The sequence below is a fragment of the Rhinoderma darwinii genome, chromosome 3 (genome assembly GCF_050947455.1).
Source record: "Rhinoderma darwinii isolate aRhiDar2 chromosome 3, aRhiDar2.hap1, whole genome shotgun sequence".
NCBI lineage: Eukaryota > Metazoa > Chordata > Amphibia > Anura > Rhinodermatidae > Rhinoderma > Rhinoderma darwinii.
This window is the reverse complement of record NC_134689.1, coordinates 193,203,355-193,223,112: the sequence shown is the minus strand read 5'-3', so window position 1 is coordinate 193,223,112 and position 19,758 is coordinate 193,203,355. Positions and strand designations below refer to the sequence as shown.

The 19,758-nt window shown below is 42.1% G+C and overlaps 1 protein-coding gene across 3 annotated transcripts in view; it reads right to left on the bottom strand.

Annotated features, from left to right (window-relative positions):
* Positions 1-19,260, bottom strand: part of HDAC10 (histone deacetylase 10) — a 59,609-nt gene extending 40,349 nt beyond the window's left edge. The window contains exons 1-7 of one of the 3 annotated variants that reach the window (XM_075857192.1): positions 19,038-19,260; positions 17,810-17,876; positions 17,484-17,618; positions 11,147-11,243; positions 3,569-3,666; positions 3,037-3,141; positions 450-518 (exon numbers count right to left, since the gene is read on the bottom strand). In XM_075857192.1, coding sequence (XP_075713307.1) covers positions 450-518; positions 3,037-3,141; positions 3,569-3,666; positions 11,147-11,243; positions 17,484-17,618; positions 17,810-17,874 — 569 coding nt within the window. In that variant the 5' untranslated portion in view covers positions 17,875-17,876; positions 19,038-19,260. Of the gene's footprint in view, positions 1-449; positions 519-3,036; positions 3,142-3,568; positions 3,667-11,146; positions 11,244-17,483; positions 17,619-17,809 lie in introns of those variants that run through there. The other 2 variants (XM_075857194.1, XM_075857193.1) reach the window with 2 other exon arrangements.
* Between the last annotated feature and the right edge of the window lie 498 nt (positions 19,261-19,758).

Genomic DNA, 19,758 nt, shown 5'->3' with positions numbered 1-19,758 from the left:
GTGTCAAAACTGCAAGATTTTAGAGTGATTTTAGAGTAATTTTTTAATACAGATAATGACAATGAATAAAAACCCACCAAAAAAAGCAAAACACAAAATTATTAAAAAATAGGTCTAACATAAAAACTTGATTTAAGCAATAGGTAATTTTTTGATAACACATTTAAAAGGGTTATTCCAATCACACTAAATGATATAGTCATATCCACGAGTTATGCCTAACTCTCGGACCCACACATATCTTGACAACAGCGGTCATCTGACCAGCCTCGTGAGGTGGCCACTGCCACATCCAGGCGGGAAATTAATGGAGAGGTAGCCACAAATGTGCGTGTCTCTCCATTGATTCCTATGGGATTTATGGAAAGTGAAGAGCTGGGTTCTACATCTATCAGATATTTACAGATGGTATACATATTTACATTTCAGTATACTTTATTTATACAAACCTTGGGTCATCTTCAAAAATGTACTGGATTCCTTGTCCATGGTGAACATCCCAGTCAACAATTAAAATTCTGTACCATAAGTGTAAAATAGATATTTAGATAAAAAGTAACATAAAAGGGTATTATAAATCGTACAGAAGTATTTTGCGATATACTAAATGTTAAAATCTGGTCCCTGAGGCTGCAGTCAGAAAGAAAATATGCTGAGCTTTACAGAATGATTGGACACCCTAATGTGTAGTCTTTACAAGTGTCGTGTTTGGGCTAAAGTGCACCCCCAGAGTTGCTGCCAGCTGCATCTGCAGTCAGAGGCTTAAGGCTACGTTCACTCTTAGCGTAATCACTGTGGATTTTCTGTCCGAATTTGTGGGCGGAAAAGTGGATGAGATTTCAACAAATCAAGCAGAAGCAGCCCGACACCTGGCAGAGAATTATTTTTACTCCAACTTCTCTGCTTTGATACACAGCACTCAATAAGCCTGCTGCTGGGTTTAACTAACACAGCTCTGCTTGTGACAGTTGTCACTTAGGCTTCGTTCACATCGGTGTTGGAACTCCGTTCATGGGTTCCGTCTGAGCTCTCCATCAGGGTAACCCATGAACGGAATCCAAACGGAAACAAACGGAAACCATAGGTTTCCGTTTGCATCACTATTGATTTCAATGGTGACGGATCCAATGCAAATGGTTTCCGTTTGTCATCGTTCCTTAAGGGTGCCGTCGTTTTGACGGAATGAATAGCGCAGTCGACTACGGTATTGATTCTGTCAAAACGTCGGAACCTTTAAAACAGTGACAAACGGAAAACATTTGCACCGGATCCGTTTGTTTCAGTTTGGATTCCATTCATGGGTTCCCCTGCCAGAAACGTCCAATGGAGCCCCAGAACTGAGTCCTAACACAGATGTGAACGAAGCCTTATAAAGCCTTAAAAACATTAAAATTACAGATACTCTTGTTTACATTCACAGGCTGCTAACCTGTACATGGCTAGCCCTGCTCCCAGCTAAGAAGTGGATACAATTATGTCAAGTCTAGAGACAATACTCTGTGAGCTAACTACATAACCAGGAGCTGCACAAATTTATCTTCCTACAATGATGAGTCTGGAATCCAGGCTGCTTAGCTTACAGAGCATTATCTACACCAGGGGTCTCAAGCACGCGGCCCCTGGGGCTGTCATCTGCGGCCCGCGGGACACAGAGCCGCTAGTAAAGGCTCTGCTCCGAGACTGGAATTCCCTGACATCGCTGTCCATATATGGACAGTGTGTCAGGGTTTTCCACAGAGCGGAGACCCGGGCAGAGCGCTAGTTTAGGTTTTGCTCCGGGACTCTGTGGAATTCCCTGACATCGGTGTCCATGTTTGGACACACGATGTCTGGGGCTTCCCCAGAGCCGGAGTCCCGGGCAGAGCGCTAATATAGGCTCTGCTCTGGGACTCTGGGGAAGCCTCTGACATCGCTGTCCATATATCGACAATGATGTCAGGGGCTTCCCCAGAGCAGGAGTCCCAGTTATGTCAGGAGCACAGCTGGAGTTCCAGGAAGAACATACTAGCGCTCTGCCCGGGACTCCAGCTCTGGGGTTGCCCCTGACATCTCTGTCCATATATGGACAGTGATGTCAGGAGCAGAGTTGGAATCCCAGGCAGAGGGCTAGAAGCGGCTCTGCTCCGGGACTCAAGCTCTGGGCAAGCCCCTGACATCACTGTGGCAGCATCCACAGAGGGCACTGGGGCAGCATCCACAGAGGGCACTGGAAAACTGGATTGTTGAAATAAGCATGTGGAGAAATATCTCAAATTTTAAACCTAGCGGTATTATTATAGTAACCTAGTATTATTGTAGTAATATAGTGTTATAGTAGTTCAAATAACTATTGATTAACAATAATTTTGTATTGTATGAAATTTGAAAGTAATGCGGCCCGTCAACTTCCCATTTTTTTTATATGTGGCCCACTTACCTGGCCGAGTTTGAGACCCCTGATCTACACAGTATATAATTGCATTTACTTCTCAGTTGAGAGCAGGAACAAGTATGTACAGGTTTGCAGCCTCTGAACTACAATTTTCTCATTCACTGACAGCAAACTAATATTTTGAAAATGTTACAAGGTATTGAAACACTAAGTATATTAGAAAGTTGTATTTCTAAATGTATTTACATTTATAAACAAATTAAGCTTTATTTATTAGGATATAGGGATGCGCACGCGTTCACTACACTACGGGCCAGGTGCGAACTCGCCTAGTATGCTGCCTGGCCCCTGTCAATTAGAGGAAGCAGGGAGGGAGAGGGGTTGAACTGGGAAATTAATAGAGAGCATTTTGGAGCGATGGTGATGCCCTCGTTGCTCCAAAATGCTAATTTGCATAAATGCAATAAAAGATTTTTCTCTTCAAAGGAGGCATTCTGTGGAAAGACATAATACGTGTCAGAATCAGGTTAACCTAATCTATAATAACCTGTTGGTAGTTCAATACAGACATCTGGTGACAGACTCCCTTCAAGTTGCAATCTTGTGTAACATAACACATGACTAATGTTTTGGTCGCTCAAATCTGAAATATTTTTATCACTAACCTCTGAACTTTATACTTGATTTTTGCATATTCTGCAGCAACTGCAACATTATTAAAGACACAAAATCCATTGCTTTCACTTCGCTGACTATGATGCCCCGGAGGTCTGAAATATATAGAGATTTGTTCAGCCACTAGACCACTAAAACAATGGAACAAAAAGAGATAGAATTCTTTCTTGGCAAAATATATGAAGAAATGTGTATCAAATTGGAATTCTAATATATGTCTACTTCAATTTGGGGAAATCAATATTACGGAAAAGTAAAGCTATAGGGAACTTAACATTAAAAATATTCAAAGCTATCACTACTATTATGCAGAGGACAGAATATATATATTTTTTTTTTATAGAACTACAATATTACATTCCCATCTGTGATTCCATACAGCATAAATTAGTGATACCACATGGTACATCACTTGTTTAATAGGGAAAAGGAGATAAATTAACAGACACCATATGTATTGGGGAACATTGGCAAAAAACTTAACATGCCCTTAACCTTCTTTTACTGGTATCCTTCCATTACCTTATAAGAGCCATCCCATTCTGAGCATCTCCTGACATCACAGCATCAACAAGTTGCAGAGTGCCACCAAGCGACAGCTTGGCACAGCGGTAAGAGTTCTGCAGAAAATTTAATATTTACAAATAAGGGATTTCAAGCACGATACGTATGCTTGAAGAGTCACCACGGTACGCGGTAAATGACAGGTTACGAGTTTACGTGTCCTCTTCTGTAACTACCACAGACAGAGTAACCCGTGGAATGTCTATTCACTGTCTAAACACTTCAGTATTGTTAATGTGTTAGTATAAGACAGCACATAAGGATCTAGCAGGATCCCTATGCGCTGAGTAAATGAATGGAGAGGAGTGCATGATGCTGATTGGTCAGCGTCATACACTCCTCTGTACAACGCCCACTTGGTCTAAAGTAAAAATACGCCCACTTGGGGCATTAAGCAACTCATTAGCATAAATCTAAAATCGCTAATAAAGTGGTAAAAATAGATTGTTTTTTTAAAAATAAAAAGCATTACTGTCACCTATATTATTGCGCCGGTCTCCTTATGTAGGAGATAGGGCACTTATAATGTGGTGACAGAGCCTCTTTAAACAATCATTTACATGACTGTTTTCTATAAATCCCTCTATATGGGACGTTACCAACTATGCCAGTTTTCCAAATTAATGCTTTTTCACTATAGTTCGAAATAGTTAAATTACTTTTGTTATGTTACTAAGAATATTTGACTCTATAGTGTAACCACTGTAATGCAACAATCAGCTTTGCAACTTACACAATGCTATCATAAAAATAATGGTTTCTATCCAAACAGTGGTTTGCTTATTTCATTCATAGGTGGACATAAATGGCAGATACCTTACCAATGTGAGCGGGAGATAACGAACAATCTTCAAAGCCACTAGGATAGACTATGCTCTAGCAGGAAGGAATTATAGATCTTACCAGCAGCACTATTCCACTCACATTATAAAAAGTAAGCCTGTTCAAAAAAAGTGCTGGAAATTGTACTTTAAATATACGGTCGATGAGCTTTTTAATTGCGATTCCTGTGGCTGGCACATGCTTCTGGTCACGCACAGTGCTGCCTTAAAAGGGTTATGTGGGAACCGAAAAGTAATGTATTAGCAGTGTACTCACTGCAGTATGTGAGTACACTTGCCAATATACCTTCTGGTCCCCCTGTCGTGCTGATTATGAGATTTTAATAGACTTTTACAGCGCTGGCAGGGGAAGGGAAGTCTAGTGGCATAGTCTTCCTTCATGACGGCACAACTCTTGCTACAGCTTGTACATAGAGTACAGAGGGTCCAGTTCCTTGAGGGGTGGAGTTTCCAAAATGGAGTCACTTTTGGGGGGTTTAGACTGTTTAGGTACCACAAGACCTCTTCAAACCTGACGTGGTGCCTAAAATATATTCCTAAAAAAAAGGAGGCCCCAAAATCCACTAGGTGCTCCTTTCTTCGGAGGCCGGTGTTTCAGTCCATTATCGCACTAGGGCCATATGTGGGATATTTCTAAAAACTGCAGAATCTGGGCAATAAATATAAAGTTGCACTTCTTGGGTAAAATCTTCTGTGTGACAGAAAAGAAATGTATTACAAATTAATTTTAGCAAAAAAAAAAATAATTTGTCAATTTCACCTCTACATTGCTTTCATTCCTGTGAAACACCTAAAGAGTTAAAACACTTTCTGAATTCTGTTTTGAATAGTTTGAGTGTGCCATTTTCAAAATGGGGTGATTTATGGGGACTTTCTAATATATAAGGCTCTCAGTGGCGTAACCACCGCCGTAGCAGCAGTAGCGGCTGCTACGGGGCCCGCGGCATGAGGGGGCCCATGTCGCCCGCCGGCACGGGCCCCCACCATGGCTGGAGGCTCCGCTAGCAGCCGCTATGGCTGCTACAGCGGGACGCCACTGAACACTACGGCAGAGCAGGGAGGTATCTCCCCGCTCTGCCATTAACTGGTTCCCGACCGCTGATACAGCCAGCGGTCAGGGTCCTTAAAACCCGAGCCATAGACTTTCTACGGCTCGGGTTTTAACTTGCTGCCCGCGCGATCGGGCAGCTGAATGTCGGGTCTCCGGCTGTCAGTGACTGCCGGGGACCCTGAGGAGAGGATAGAAGCAGCTTTCGCTGCTTCTGTCTTCTCTGATCACTTGTACACAGCGCTCAATGCGCGCTGTGTACAGGAATAGAGACAGCAGCAGCGGCAGCTGTCTCTATTCCTCCCGGTGATCATGTGACTGGTCACATGATCGCCGGGTGCCGTTAGTGGCAGACTGCTGCTGGGTCTAACAAGACCCAGCACAGCCCTATTAGTGACAATAGTCACTATGAGAGGGCTGATTTCCCCTGTAACAGGGGCTGCTGTGCATCTCCAGTTACAGTGGAAAAACATGGTGTAAAAGAAAGAAAAAAAATATATAAAGTTCCCCAAAGGTCTTCTTTGACCTTTGAGGGACAGACCATAGTAATAAAAAAAATAGTAACGTAAAGTGCAAAAATTTTTTTAATAATAAATACACATAAAATACCCACCCCAAAAAAAAAAACGTCCCCCCCCCCCCCGCCAAACATTGTTGTAACGCTAGCGCTGACCCAATTACCCTAATATAGACATGTAATATATTAAAATTTACGGTGGACAATGACGATCACAAATAAAAGGTCTATTTTAGGGTAAAACTATGTTATTACCAAAAACAAATAGCTCAAACGTAAAAAAGCTTATTTTTTTACTATTATTTTCAAACTTTATGAATAAAAATTCTAAAATAGCAAAAAAGGTGTGTATAAAAACGATAAAAAATGAAACCTGCATTGTCTACGGAAAAAACGTCGCAAAAATCACGTCGTTAGCCCAACAAATAAAAAAGTTATAGACATTTAACGAACACGTGCTAAAAATGGCTAAACGGTGTCTGGTCCTGAAGGCGCAAAATAGAGCAAGAGACATGTATCCCCCCCCCTCTCCACAGGACATGTATCCCCTCTCCACAGGACATGTATCCCCTCTCCACAGGACATGTATCCCCCCCCCCTCTCCACAGGATATACACAGGACAGGGGATAGATGTGTGATCGCTGGCATTGATAGGGAGAACGGGGGACTGAAAGTTCCCTGAAGTTCTCCATCACAAACCTCGGACTTCCGGGGTCTGTGTCGGCAGCTCCGGAGAAATGAATGGCGCGCCGGTCCCGCTTGTGCGCATGCGTGACCAGCGCTCCTTTCATTTTTATTGAGCTGCGCAGACGCCGGAAGTCAGAGGTTAGTCATGGAGAAGTTCAGGGGACTTTCAGTCCCCCGTTCTCCCTATCGCTGCCGGCGATCACACATGTATCCCTTATCCTGTGGAGATCCTGTGGAGAGGGGATACATGTATTTTGTAGGACACACTGTAGGTCGCATTTTTGTTGGGAGGGGGGACGCTGTATGGCGTTCCCTACAGGGGGGGGTGGCTGTATGGCGTTCCCTACAGGGGGGGAGCTGTATGGCGTTCCCTACAGGGGGGGAGCTGTATGGCGTTCCCTACAGGGGGGGAGCTGTATGGCGTTCCCTACAGGGGGGGAGCTGTATGGCGTTCCCTACAGGGGGGGAGCTGTATGGCGTTCTCTACAGGGGGGGAGCTGTATGGCGTTCTCTACAGGGGGGCTGTATGGCGTTATCTACAGGGGGGCTGTATGGCGTACTCTACAGGGGGATGTATAGCGTTATTTACAGGGGGGGCTGTAAAAAAGGCACTATCTACAAGGGGGGGGGGGGTTGTGTCAAAAGTTTGCTATGGGGCCCAGTCTTTCCTAGTTACGCCCCTGAAGGCTCTCAAAGCTACTTCAGAACTGAACTGGTCCCTGAAAAAATTGCCTTTTGAAAGTTTCTTGAAAATGTGAGAAATTTCTGCAAAAGTTCTAAGCCTTGTAACGAACTAGAAAAATAAAATGATGTTCAAAAAAACGATGCATATACATATGGGATATGTGAAATAGTAACTATTTTGAGTGGTATTACTATCTGTTTTAGAAGCAGATACATTTAAATTTACAAAAATGATAATTTGTGAACATTTTCTCTAAATTTTGGTGTTTTTCACAAATAAATATTGAATTTATCAACCAAATGTTTTCACTGACATAAAGTACAATATGTCCCGAGAAAACAATCTCAGAATTACTTTGATAGGTAAAAGCATTCCAAAGTTATTGCCAAATAAAGTGACACATCAGATTTGAAAAAAATCGGCCTCGTCCTCAAGGCCAAAACAGGGTGTGTCCTGAAGCGGTTAAAGTCTTTGAACACCTTTGAAAACAATTATATATATATATATTATTTTTTAAATTAAAAAGGTGTATCAGTTTGATTGGTGCAACTTTGTAATTACATTTTATTAAAAAATATTTGTACTTTTTGCGATACAGCTGCTTTGCTTCCTTAAAACAGAGCAGCTGTATCTAGCGCTAAGGCCTGAATCCATCAGGTTAGCAGGATTGTCGGGTTCAGTGACAGCGAGTCCTGCGTGCCTCTGACACGCAGGATCCACCTGTTATCGATCGCATCCAAGTTATAAATTTAGATGTGATCGGTAACAGCTCGAACCGACCCGCTGTCACTGAACACATCAGTCCAGCTGACCTGACAGATAAAGGATTCAGCACTAGATACAGCTACTCTGTATACAGGAAACAAAGCAGCTGTATCTAAAAAAGTTGAAATAACTTAATAAAATGTAATTACAAAGTTGCACAAATCAAACTGATTCACATTTTTATTTTTAAAAAAAGGTGGTCAGTCTTTAATAAAAAAAATTCTAACCCTCTCTTTTATGTCAAGAAAATAATTCTCCTATATCTAAATGATAGACACCTGCAAATTACACCTACAGGAGCTTATAGGACATCCCATTCTAAATCCATAGGCAATAATATTTATTTTTTTTCCCTCCTTTGCTGCTAAAACAGCTTCCACTCTTCTGGGAAGGCTTTCTGCAAGATTTTGGAGTTTGTCTGTGGGAATTTTTGCCCATTCACCCAGAAGAGCATTTGTGAAGTCAGACACTGGTGATGGATGATAGGGCCAGGCTTGTAATCTCTGTTCTAGTTCATCCCAAAGGTGTTCAATAATGTCAGGGCTCTGTGCGGGCCAGTCAAATTCTTCCACACCAAAGTCACCACACCATGCCTTTATGGACCTTGCTTTGTGCACTGGGGCACAGTCATGCTGGAACAAAAAAGGACCTTTCCTAAATTGTTACCACAAAGTTGGAAGTATACAGTGGTCTAAAAATGTATTGTTATGCTAAAGCATTAAGATTTCACTTCACTGGAACTAAGGGCCTAGGCCAACCCCTGAAAAACAACCCCATAGCATTAGCCCTCCTCCACCAAACTTTACAGTTGGCACAATGCAGTCAGGCAGGTAACGTTCTCCTGGCAAACACCAAACCCAGATTTATCCATCAGACTGCCAGATAGAGGAGATTCATCACTCCACAGAAAACGTTTCCACTGCTTCAGAGTCCCGTGGCAGCATTCTTTACACCACTCTATCCAACGATTGGCATTGTGCTTAGGTATGTAAGGCTTGCATGCAGATGCTCAGCCATGGAGCACGCCATGAAGCTAGTGGGGGCAGTTTTTGTCCAGATGTTAATGCCAGAGAAGGTCAGCAGATCATTGGCGACTTAAAGAGGCTCTGTCACCAGATTTTGCAACCCCTATCTGCTATTGCAGCAGATAGGCGCTGCAATGTAGATTACAGTAACGTTTTTATTTTTAAAAAACGAGCATTTTTGGCCAAGTTATGACGATTTTTGTAGTTATGCAAATGAGGTTTGCAAAAGTCCAAGTGGGTGTGTTTAAAAGTAAAAGTCCAAGTGGGTGTGTATTATGTGCGTACATCGGGGCGTTTTTAATACTTTCACTAGCTGGGCGCTGTGAAGAGAAGTATCATCCTCTTCTCTTCAGAACGCCCAGCTTCTGACAGTGCAGATCTGTGACGTCACTCACAGGTCCTGCATCGTGACGGCCACATCGGCACCAGAGGCTACAGTTGATTCTGCAGCAGCATCAGCGTTTGCAGGTAAGATTGACTTACCTGCAAACGCTGATGCTGCTGCAGAATCAACTGTAGCCTCTGGTGCCGATGTGGCCGTCACGATGCAGGACCTGTGAGTGACGTCACAGATCTGCACTGTCAGAAGCTGGGCGTTCTGAAGAGAAGAGGATGTCACTTCTCTTCACAGCGCCCAGCTAGTGAAAGTATTAAAAACGCCCCGATGTACGCACATAATACATGCCCACTTGGACTTTTACTTTTAAACACACCCACTTGGACTTTTGCAAGCCTCATTTGCATAACTACAAAAATGGTCATAACTTGGCCAAAAATGCTCGTTTTTTAAAAATAAAAACGTTACTGTTATCTACATTGCAGCGCCTATCTGCTGCAATAGCAGATAGGGGTTGCAAAATCTGGTGACAGAGCCTCTTTAAGCATTATGCGCCTTAGCACTTGGCGACCAACTCTGTATCTTTATGTGGTCTGCCACTTTGTGGCTGAGTTGCTGTGGTTCCTAAAAGCTTCCACTTTACAATAATACCACACAAAGTTGATTGTGGAATATCTAGGAGGGAAGAAACTTCACAAACTGACTTGTTACAACGGTGGCATCCTACTACAGTACCACGCTCTAATTCAGTGAGCTCTTTAGAACGACCCATTATTTCACAAATATTTGTAAAGGCAGACTGCATGACTAGGTGCTGGATTTTATACACCCGTGGCAATGGGACTGAAAAAAAAACACCTGAATTCAATGATTAAGGCTGGGTTCACACGAGCATGTTACGTCCGTAATGGACGGAACGTATTTCGGCCGCAAGTCCTGGACCGAACACACTCCAGGGAGCCGGGCTCCTAGCATCATAGTTATGTACGACGCTAGGAGTCCCTGCCTCTCCGTGGAACTCCTGTCCCGTACTGAAAACATGATTACAGTACGGGACAGTTGTCCTGCAGCGAGACATTTGAGGGGTTTTCCAGTTTGAACCACTATTCTCATCAGAGGGGTCATATGACTATGAGGTAATTAGCTATTTGGCAAGTAAAACTGGCAGTAACAGAAGCATTATGCAATATAATTGAACTCAATAGGCTGTTCCTGTAATGCGTGGCTATGCTAGTGAGAGCTAATCTGGCAAATTGAAAATGGAGAACTACTCTCTATCAACATAAAGCTAAGGGGGTTTTACAGTGGGCGATTATCGTGCAGATGAGCGTTCATATATAACGCTCGATCATCTGCTGATCGTATCGTTTAAAAAAAGTAAAATATTATCGTTGTCGGCAGCACATCTCCATGTAAACAGGCAGACGCGCTGCCGAAATGATAATGTATGGGGACGAGCGATCGGAGTAACCACCTCTCGTCCCCATCCATAGCGCCGTGTGACAGGAGCAAACGAACGCCAATCAACGATATCTCGTTTGCTATTGTCGGCCGGTGTAAAAGGCCCTAACAGGTAATTTTAAGAGAGCAAATCTCTTCTTTCATACAGCTTTGCACTATAGGTCCCACCTGATGAAAGTACGCAGCAGTATACTTCTTTGATGTTTTCTTCAATTCATCTATATCCATAGTCTGAGTACTTTTAACTACATCAAGGTATTCAGGACTGAAAACAGATTGTGAAGATGAAAGTAGGGTCAGTATATACAAATTAACATTACAATTTCGACATTAGGAATTAAAGTGTATGTGCTGCCAATGTAATAAAACCACATACAAAGTGAGTCAGACTATTCATTTATCTTTTCAGCCATACAATCAAGGCATTGATCTGAATGGCTAGACATTGTTCCAGGGCTAGCTTCGAAGCAACTCTTCATTAAAGAAATCCGTCTTAATTCAATCATTTATTTTTAATGTCAGAATTTGTATAAACAGCAATTCATCCCCCAAAGGAATTGATGTTGGTGCATATAATTGCTGTTGATTTTGTGCAAATATTACAAACACACACACAAACAAACACACACACACACATATATATATATATATATATAAGGCTTCGTTCACATATCCCTCAGAGTCCCGTTCTGATGTTCCGTCTGAGCTTTCTGTCAAAATGGAGCCTTGACTGAAACAAACGGAAACCATAGGTTGATTTCAATGGTGACGGATCCGGCACCAATGGTTTCAGTTTGTCTCCGTTGTGCAAGGGTTCTGTCGTTTTGACGGAACGAACAACGTAGTCGACCACGCTATTGATTCCATCAAAACGACAGAACCCTTGCACAACCGAGACAAATGGAAACTATTGGCGTCGGATCCGTCACCATTGAAATCAATGGTGATGGAAACGATAACCTATGGTTTCCGTTAGTTTCAGTCAGGGTCCCGTTCTGACTGAAAGCTGTGACGGAACGTCAGAACGGGACCCTGACTGATATGTGAACGAAGCCTAACACACAAAATAAATGTATTTTAACATAAGAGATTAAACCGGCTAATAGATTTCCAGCCCAACTAAATTTCCATCCTCACAAACGCTCTAAGCGCCACAAAATAAAGGTTAGACTGGTCATGGATTTTTTTTTCAGCCACGTGCGTATTTGATTCACATTTGGAAAGTCAAAACTATGGGGCTCATTTATCAAACCTAACTAACAGAAAAAAAAGGCCTTGTTGCCCATAGCAACTGAGCGTAACATTAATTTCTTAAACTGCTTTAGAAAATAAAGCGGCACTGTGATTGCTATGGGTAACAAGGCTAGTACTTTGGTTTGACAGTCTGAGGTCCTGTAAAACACACACGGTCATATTCTTTATGTCCATACTACTTAAACAATGTGGGACATGTATAAAAAAAGGTTTTATTAGAAGAGTGCCAAATAATGAAAATTGTTCCACGAATGTATGTAAATTCGGTATGGAATGAAATTTCACATCTGGTTTTTTTTGCAAAATATACTTCAAATACTTAAAGGGAACCTGTGACCAGCATTTCACCTATTGAACTTTACTTATCCCTCACTGGCCGCTGCTATAAATCGTTCATTGCCGTTATCCCCTCTCCTAAACCCTTCCTCCGACTGTAAATAACGGTCTGTAAACATGTTGCACCTTTTATCGTAATAATTCGGTGTCCCATTGTACGCTCACCCCAGAAGAGGACATCAATGCACAAGTGTGGGATTTTGTGTGCGGGGGGAAGGCGAGGAGCTGTCAATCAAAAGTAAAGAGGCGGGGTCAACTCGGAAAGACTTGAGGAATGAAGATTTGACTCTTTTCAAACAAAGATATGACTCTTTTATGCTCATTAGCATACGGTGTGGGAGCAAGAAAAAACTGAATACTAAAGCTACAGAGCCGACTAAGAAGACAATTATAGGTTAAATAGAAATGATATTTCACCCACTACTGGTTTATTGCTGGTTTAATCAGTAAAATGCTGGTGACAGGTTCCCTTTAATGCCCAAAAAATGTCAGACAGAAGGAAAATTAGCTAAAACTTTTGGATTAAGCTTTACAAATAATCCCAAAATTCCTATTTTGTCCCTTATTTTTCCAACAGAATTCAATAGACCCTGGAAAAATATTTAATTTTGATGTTTAATTCAAATATTTCAATATTTTATCATTTTTCTTGGTTTCAAAAAAACCAACATACCTGTAAAAAAAATAAGTGTGTAAAAAGGGATGAAATGCATACATATTTAAAGGGGTTGTCCAGGTTCAGGGCAGTACTGCAGCGCGACCACTATACTGTGACCGAGCCTTCTGCTTCTGGCAGAATCACTGCATAGCTCCTGGCACTCGGAACAGCTGATCTGAGCGGGGTCCAGGTTTCGGACCCCCACCGATCATATACTGATGACCTATCCTGTGGACAGGTCATCAGTATAAAAAACAGCCCCAAACCTGGACAACCCTTTTTAAGCATAACCAACTTTTCAGTGACTTAAGAATAAGCTGTCATGTGTGTGTACATGAGAAATAACACTATTTATGGCCATTATAACACTTGTATATGACATTTTTTAGGAGTTTTCTCCTCTGCAGCTCTATCTTTAATTCTCAGTTGTCTCTGAGCTAGTGGACAGAGCCTAACGGCTATCATGTCTTCTATAAACTGCACACATAGAAAAGGAGAATCCTGCTCTCCTATCTCTATCTATAAAATATATATAGAAGCTGCAGGAGCATGGAGGAGATTATATAGAATTAATAAGTAGTGTAGCTGAGAATCCAGCACTGGTGCGACACATAAATCTTACCAGCAGCCTGTGTCTTTCTCACTCTGCTCCTGCATCCTCCCCTGCTCAACCCTCCTGCCTCCATAGAATTATACGCAAGGTTTCTGTTGCTGACCCACTCTCTCGCTGCTACCCCTCCCCTCTCCATAGACTCGTACAGATAGGCAGTGAAGAGACACCCCCACTTGCTGCAGTCTGTCACCACGGCTCTGTAACTAGGGACCAATTTTGCTTGACAATAGGGGGTGGACAGAAGATTACAGAAAGATAGACATCTAGTGACAGTAACGTCACACAGAATTTGCATGGATAAAACAACTAAATTTTAACAGTAAGTAAATTACAAAGTTAATCTATATCAGATATACTGGCTGAAGACGGTCTTTAGGAAACAGCCTCACGCTGATAGGTCAGAGGCTCAGTGGTAGCTACGCCCATAAGACTAGCCAGTGGGTCATTTCCATATTTGTTGCTAAATAAAGAGGGGTCCATAGCTCAGCAACGGGAGGAAACAGAAGTACAGGACAAACACAGATGGACTCTTAGACACAGCGGCCATTAGGTGAGACTACTAACTCACTTTGTAGGACCTAGTGACAAGTCCTCTTTAACCCCTTCCCCATCCCATCCAGGGATAACAGTTGTTTAGATTCCTGTACAGTCTGTAAAATTGGGTGGGTGGGGGACATTCTATCGTCTCCACTATATGTATAAACCCCCTTTAAAGAGGCTCTGTCACCAGATTTTGCAACCCCTATCTGCTATTGCAGCAGATAGGCGCTGCAATGTAGATTACAGTAACGTTTTTATTTTTAAAAAACGAGCATTTTTGGCCAAGTTATGACCATTTTTGTAGTTATGCAAATGAGGCTTGCAAAAGTCCAAGTGGGCGTGTTTAAAAGTAAAAGTCCAAGTGGGCGTGTATTATGTGCGTACATCGGGGCGTTTTTAATACTTTTACTAGCTGGGCGCTCTGAAGAGAAGTAACATCCTCTTCTCTTCAGAACGCCCAGCTTCTGACAGTGCAGATCTGTGACGTCACTCACAGGTCCTGCATCGTGACGGCCACATCGGCACCAGAGGCTACAGTTGATTCTGCAGCAGCATCAGCGTTTGCAGGTAAGATCGACTTACCTGCAAACGCTGATGCTGCTGCAGAATCAACTGTAGCCTCTGGTGCCGATGCGGCCGTCACGATGCTGGACCTGTGAGTGACGTCACAGATCTGCACTGTCAGAAGCTGGGCGTTCTGAAGAGAAGAGGATGATACTTCTCATCAGAATTCCCAGCTAGTGAAAGTATTAAAAACGCCCCGATGTACGCACATAATACACACCCACTTGGACTTTTACTTTTAAACACACCCACTTGGACTTTTGCAAGCCTCATTTGCATAACTACAAAAATGGTCATAACTTGGCCAAAAATGCTCGTTTTTTAAAAATAAAAACGTTACTGTAATCTACATTGCAGCGCCGATCTGCTGCAATAGCAGATAGGGGTTGCAAAATCTGGTGACAGAGCCTCTTTAAGGACACAGACGATTTTGGCCTTGAGGACCGAACAATTTCTTTATTTTTTTCCTCTTTGCATCCTGGCGCTCATAACTTTTTGTTCAACGTAGCTGTATGAGACTTTGTGTTTTGCGGGACGAGTTGTACTTTAGGGAAGTAACATTTTTTGTTAAATTTACATTATCGTTCCCCTCAGGTGTGCCTCTTGGGCATTATGAATGAGATAGTACAAGGCCATCATGACAAAATATATTTTCGATTTGCTTTGTTTTGTGCTAGGAAGGTTATGATTATGGCATGGAAAGCCACGGTGTGTCCAAGTCTCGAACATTGGTTGCAATTGGTGAATAAGTATGTCCCCATGTATCAGAAGTTATACCTTAGCAGGAGATGCCCTGACAAATTTGGGAAGATATGGGCTAGGTGGTTGGAGACCTCGGACACTGCTATCTAATCTGTTTTTTGTTTTCTCTCTTTCTTACTGGCTGGAGGGGGAGAACTGGGAGATGAGTGGAGCGAATATGTGACTGGCGTGTGAATGGGTGTTTGTTTTGTCTGTTCTGGGCAATGATAATGGTCACCTTATGATCCTGTTTTAATTGCAATATACGAATATCCTTATGTAATCCTTCTTGTCTAAATGCTGGATTTTGCATTGTGAATGTCTCATATTTTATGGTGATTGTTATTGCCAACTAGTTCTGGTTGGTTTGTCTGTTCTGTTTGTTTTTGATTGCAATGTTGTACTTTTGTACCATGAGAAAAGTTAATAAAATAAAAACTTTTTAAAAAAAAATTACATTATCATTTCATTTATATAAATTTTTATTTTGCCAAAAACGTAGAAAAAATAAGCAGTTTTGCTTAATAATTTTTTTTGCTTAATTGTTTTGTTTAATTTTTTTTACAACATACACAGATCATCATAAATGACGCTATACATCCTGTAGTGCAGATTGTTACAGTGGTGGTGATACCAAATATTATTTTATGTTTTGGGACTTATATTTTGTAAAGCTTATCAATCGTAAAAAATGTGCATTAGTGAATATTTAACTTTTTTTTTTTTTAATCCCATGTTTCATTTTGATTTTTAAATTTTAATGTACTGGCATATATTTCTATGCCAGTACATTAGCCTGTGTACTGATAGTATGCAGGTAGTTGTTCGGACATACCGAAGTATGCCCTAACAACAGGAAATTTGGTTAGAAAAATTTGGGGTCCTTCAATGGTCGCTGGACTGTCTGGCCATGGAAGGTATGTCCCTTGGTCTCCCTTCTCATTTTACCTTTAAATGCTGTGATCAGCATTGCTTCCGGCAGGTATAAGAGGTTTCTTTTAACTCTGCCGTTAGAGCAGGATGTGGATGTGTATTACAGCCGTTGCCCTGCTCCTGATTGCGCGGGCACAATTGTTGTGCCAAAGCGATCAGCATGATGTCTGTGCTCGTCATGATGCGGCAACGTCCAGCCGCTCATGACGAACATAGACATCAGGTGTCGGCAACAGGTTAAAAATCAGTTTATCTTTGCAGAGGACAAGAATCGCAAACCGTTAGCTGTGAGAAGTATCAGGTCTGTATGAGTTTTAGGCCTCTGGATGTAAATATAAATGGTCATATCCACTGACAGCAAGTAGAGAACTGAAAATGGTGAGGAATTAACCCCTTAGTGGCCAAGCTATTTTTTTGTCGCATTTCAAGAATGCACAAGATCGGCTGATTGCCGTGGCAACAATTACGGATCTCCGTGCTGCTGGGATCTGTGGTTCTATGGCCGCCACTCGGGTGGTGTTCTGTGTGTACAGAGAGTCAACTCCAAATATAATAACAAAATAAAGAGAATGATGCACGGCACTCACCCCCTTCAGACCTTCAAATGCAGCTTTTTATTCAGCAAACATTAAGGCAGGTAAAAACAGGAGACATGTGCATAGCAGTCGGCCTACGGCCGTTTCACGTCCTCCTGATGCTTTCTCAACGCCTTGAGCTGCCAGAAAAAGCAACTTTCGCTGTGAAGAACTTGATGCAACTCATTATTTGAATGGGAGCCATGCACCACCACGTTTCTCCTCCAGCGATTCTGAACCCTTTTAAGCTTTATTTACATCAGGTGCAAGTGCTCTTTAGACTGTACAGACCTGTGAACTAGCGTGATCTCTTCCTCCGTAGCCTCTCTGACGGGTAACAGGACACATCTGTTTACAAGATCATAATCCTGAAGCCTCTTGTAGGAAGAAGACAGTCTTTCTGGCACCTCAATGGCACACTCTGGGCTAATAGAAAAAAAGACAAGCTGCATGTTCAACTAGATTTACAAATGTGACATCAAAAATAAAAGAATTTAGACTAAATTCACTATGTAATCTTTACTATTCATTGGAGTAAAAGGCCCTATGGCCATTACATTATTTCCTGTTGCTTATATAGCTCCAACATATTCCACAGCGCTGTACAGATTACTTACTCATCCCAAAGCAGCCTATAGTTCATCATTTCTTCATCATAAACCAGTGCTGTGCCGGACACCATGACTAGAAAATAAACAACAAAGTTCACATAGTTATTATTTATCTGATATATTTATAAACATTCATATGCGGTTCTGATATATAGTATAGAGCTGTTACTAATGGACAACCTTAGGGTCAGTTCACACTTTGCGTAAATACTGCAGATTTTCTGAAACTGAATTTGTTGCGGAAAATCCGCAGCAAATACAGTAGCAGAAAAGTGGATGAGATAAAACAAAACTCATCCACACGCTGTGTAAATACTGTGCGGGAAAAACCGCTCAGAAATTGACATGCGGTGGGAATTTTATTCCGCAGCATGTCAATATTATTTGCGTAAACGCTGCTTATTTGTTGTGGGTTTTCCCTTATTGAATTCAATTAAGGGAGGTAAAACCCGCAACAAATAGCAGTTGTTGCGTTTTTTTAAGCTGGTTCGCGATTCCGTCTCAAAAAAATGCAACGCAGATTTTTTTTATTAAATCTTATACTTACCCAGTTGTCTGTGACGTTTCATCCCATGTGACTGCTGCAGCGGTGGTCACATGGGATGAACCATCATCCCAAGTGGCCGGCATGGATGACGTCAGAGGGCCAGCCTCCTGGGATGACACTTCATCCCATGTGACCACCGCTGTAGCGGTCTCCTGGGATGAAACATCATTCCAGGAGGCCGGCTAAATGCTGCAGTTTTCCGCAGCGGACATTCCAGGCGAAAAACTGCACCAGTTTGGTGCGGTTTGTTTTTTTGCCCGAAATTCCATGTGGCCCACAGTGCGGATACGATGAGTGCTTTTATGCAGCGTATCCACCCCGTGTGAATTCAGCCTTAAAGAGCGTCTCCCCCTAAAATAAAAGAGAGTAAACTGTCAAGATGTACAAAAGCGACAACTATTCACGTCTATTGTTACAATCACTGTAGGCGTTGTCTGTTGCCATACAAATGCCTGAGAAAGCTGGGTAACGATTCACACGGCAGCTGTTCTAGACAGCACATTAGTTGACATAAGAGGCTCCAGTGCTTTCATGTTTTACTTGTGGAAATGTTCTCACATATGGATTCTGTACTCCGTGTAGCAATGATCTCCGCAGAATATGCATATAATTGTATTACATCTAACATAAGAAACACAATAGACTAATTAACACACTGGAGCCAGCGGCTACTTGTAAGGCACCTACTTGTCTAGAAGCGGCGTCGGATCTCCTCGCTATAAGGCGGCAGACAAAGTGGAAGCAAAAAGACCCGTAATTGAGCTCTCTGCCGAGGAGGCAGTATATCTCAAGCAGCAGAGAGCTTCCCACTGATCAGCGAAGTCGTCTCTAGTAATGCACCCTTCATCGCAGGGCAGGGAACTGCCGTCGCCATTTTGTCGAAGACCAACTTTGGTTAGTCACAAGGTTTCCGTCTAGAATCATGAAACAAAATCGTTGTTTAAACTTCTTCGATGTTCTCCAGTACTGCCTGTTATTCGTAAGAGACCGAAATAAACGGCTTTGGTGTGTTATAAAGACACAGGGAGGTTCTCATGTCTTAAGCTAATGCAGCCAATTGTGTAATTTAGCGCGCCTATATCCAGAATATGATGACTATTATACCTGCTGTTGGTCCATACTGTCCCTTTATGTGCCTCCAATTGATACAGCGACACGCAGATTTTTTTTCTTCACATGTTAATACAGAATTTGTGAGAAAATAAATGTATCCTGTTCGAGTGCAGGCTGTATAATGGAGCAATGCTTCTATACGGTGCCTCACGGAGGCAGCACGTAGTGTGATTACGGTCTGAAATACAGACCCATCCTAATGTTAAACATGATTCTCAATGTTTTATACTCAAAGTATTGACACAATCTGTCTGTGTTAGCCTCAATGCACATTGCACGGTGGTGGTCACTACGT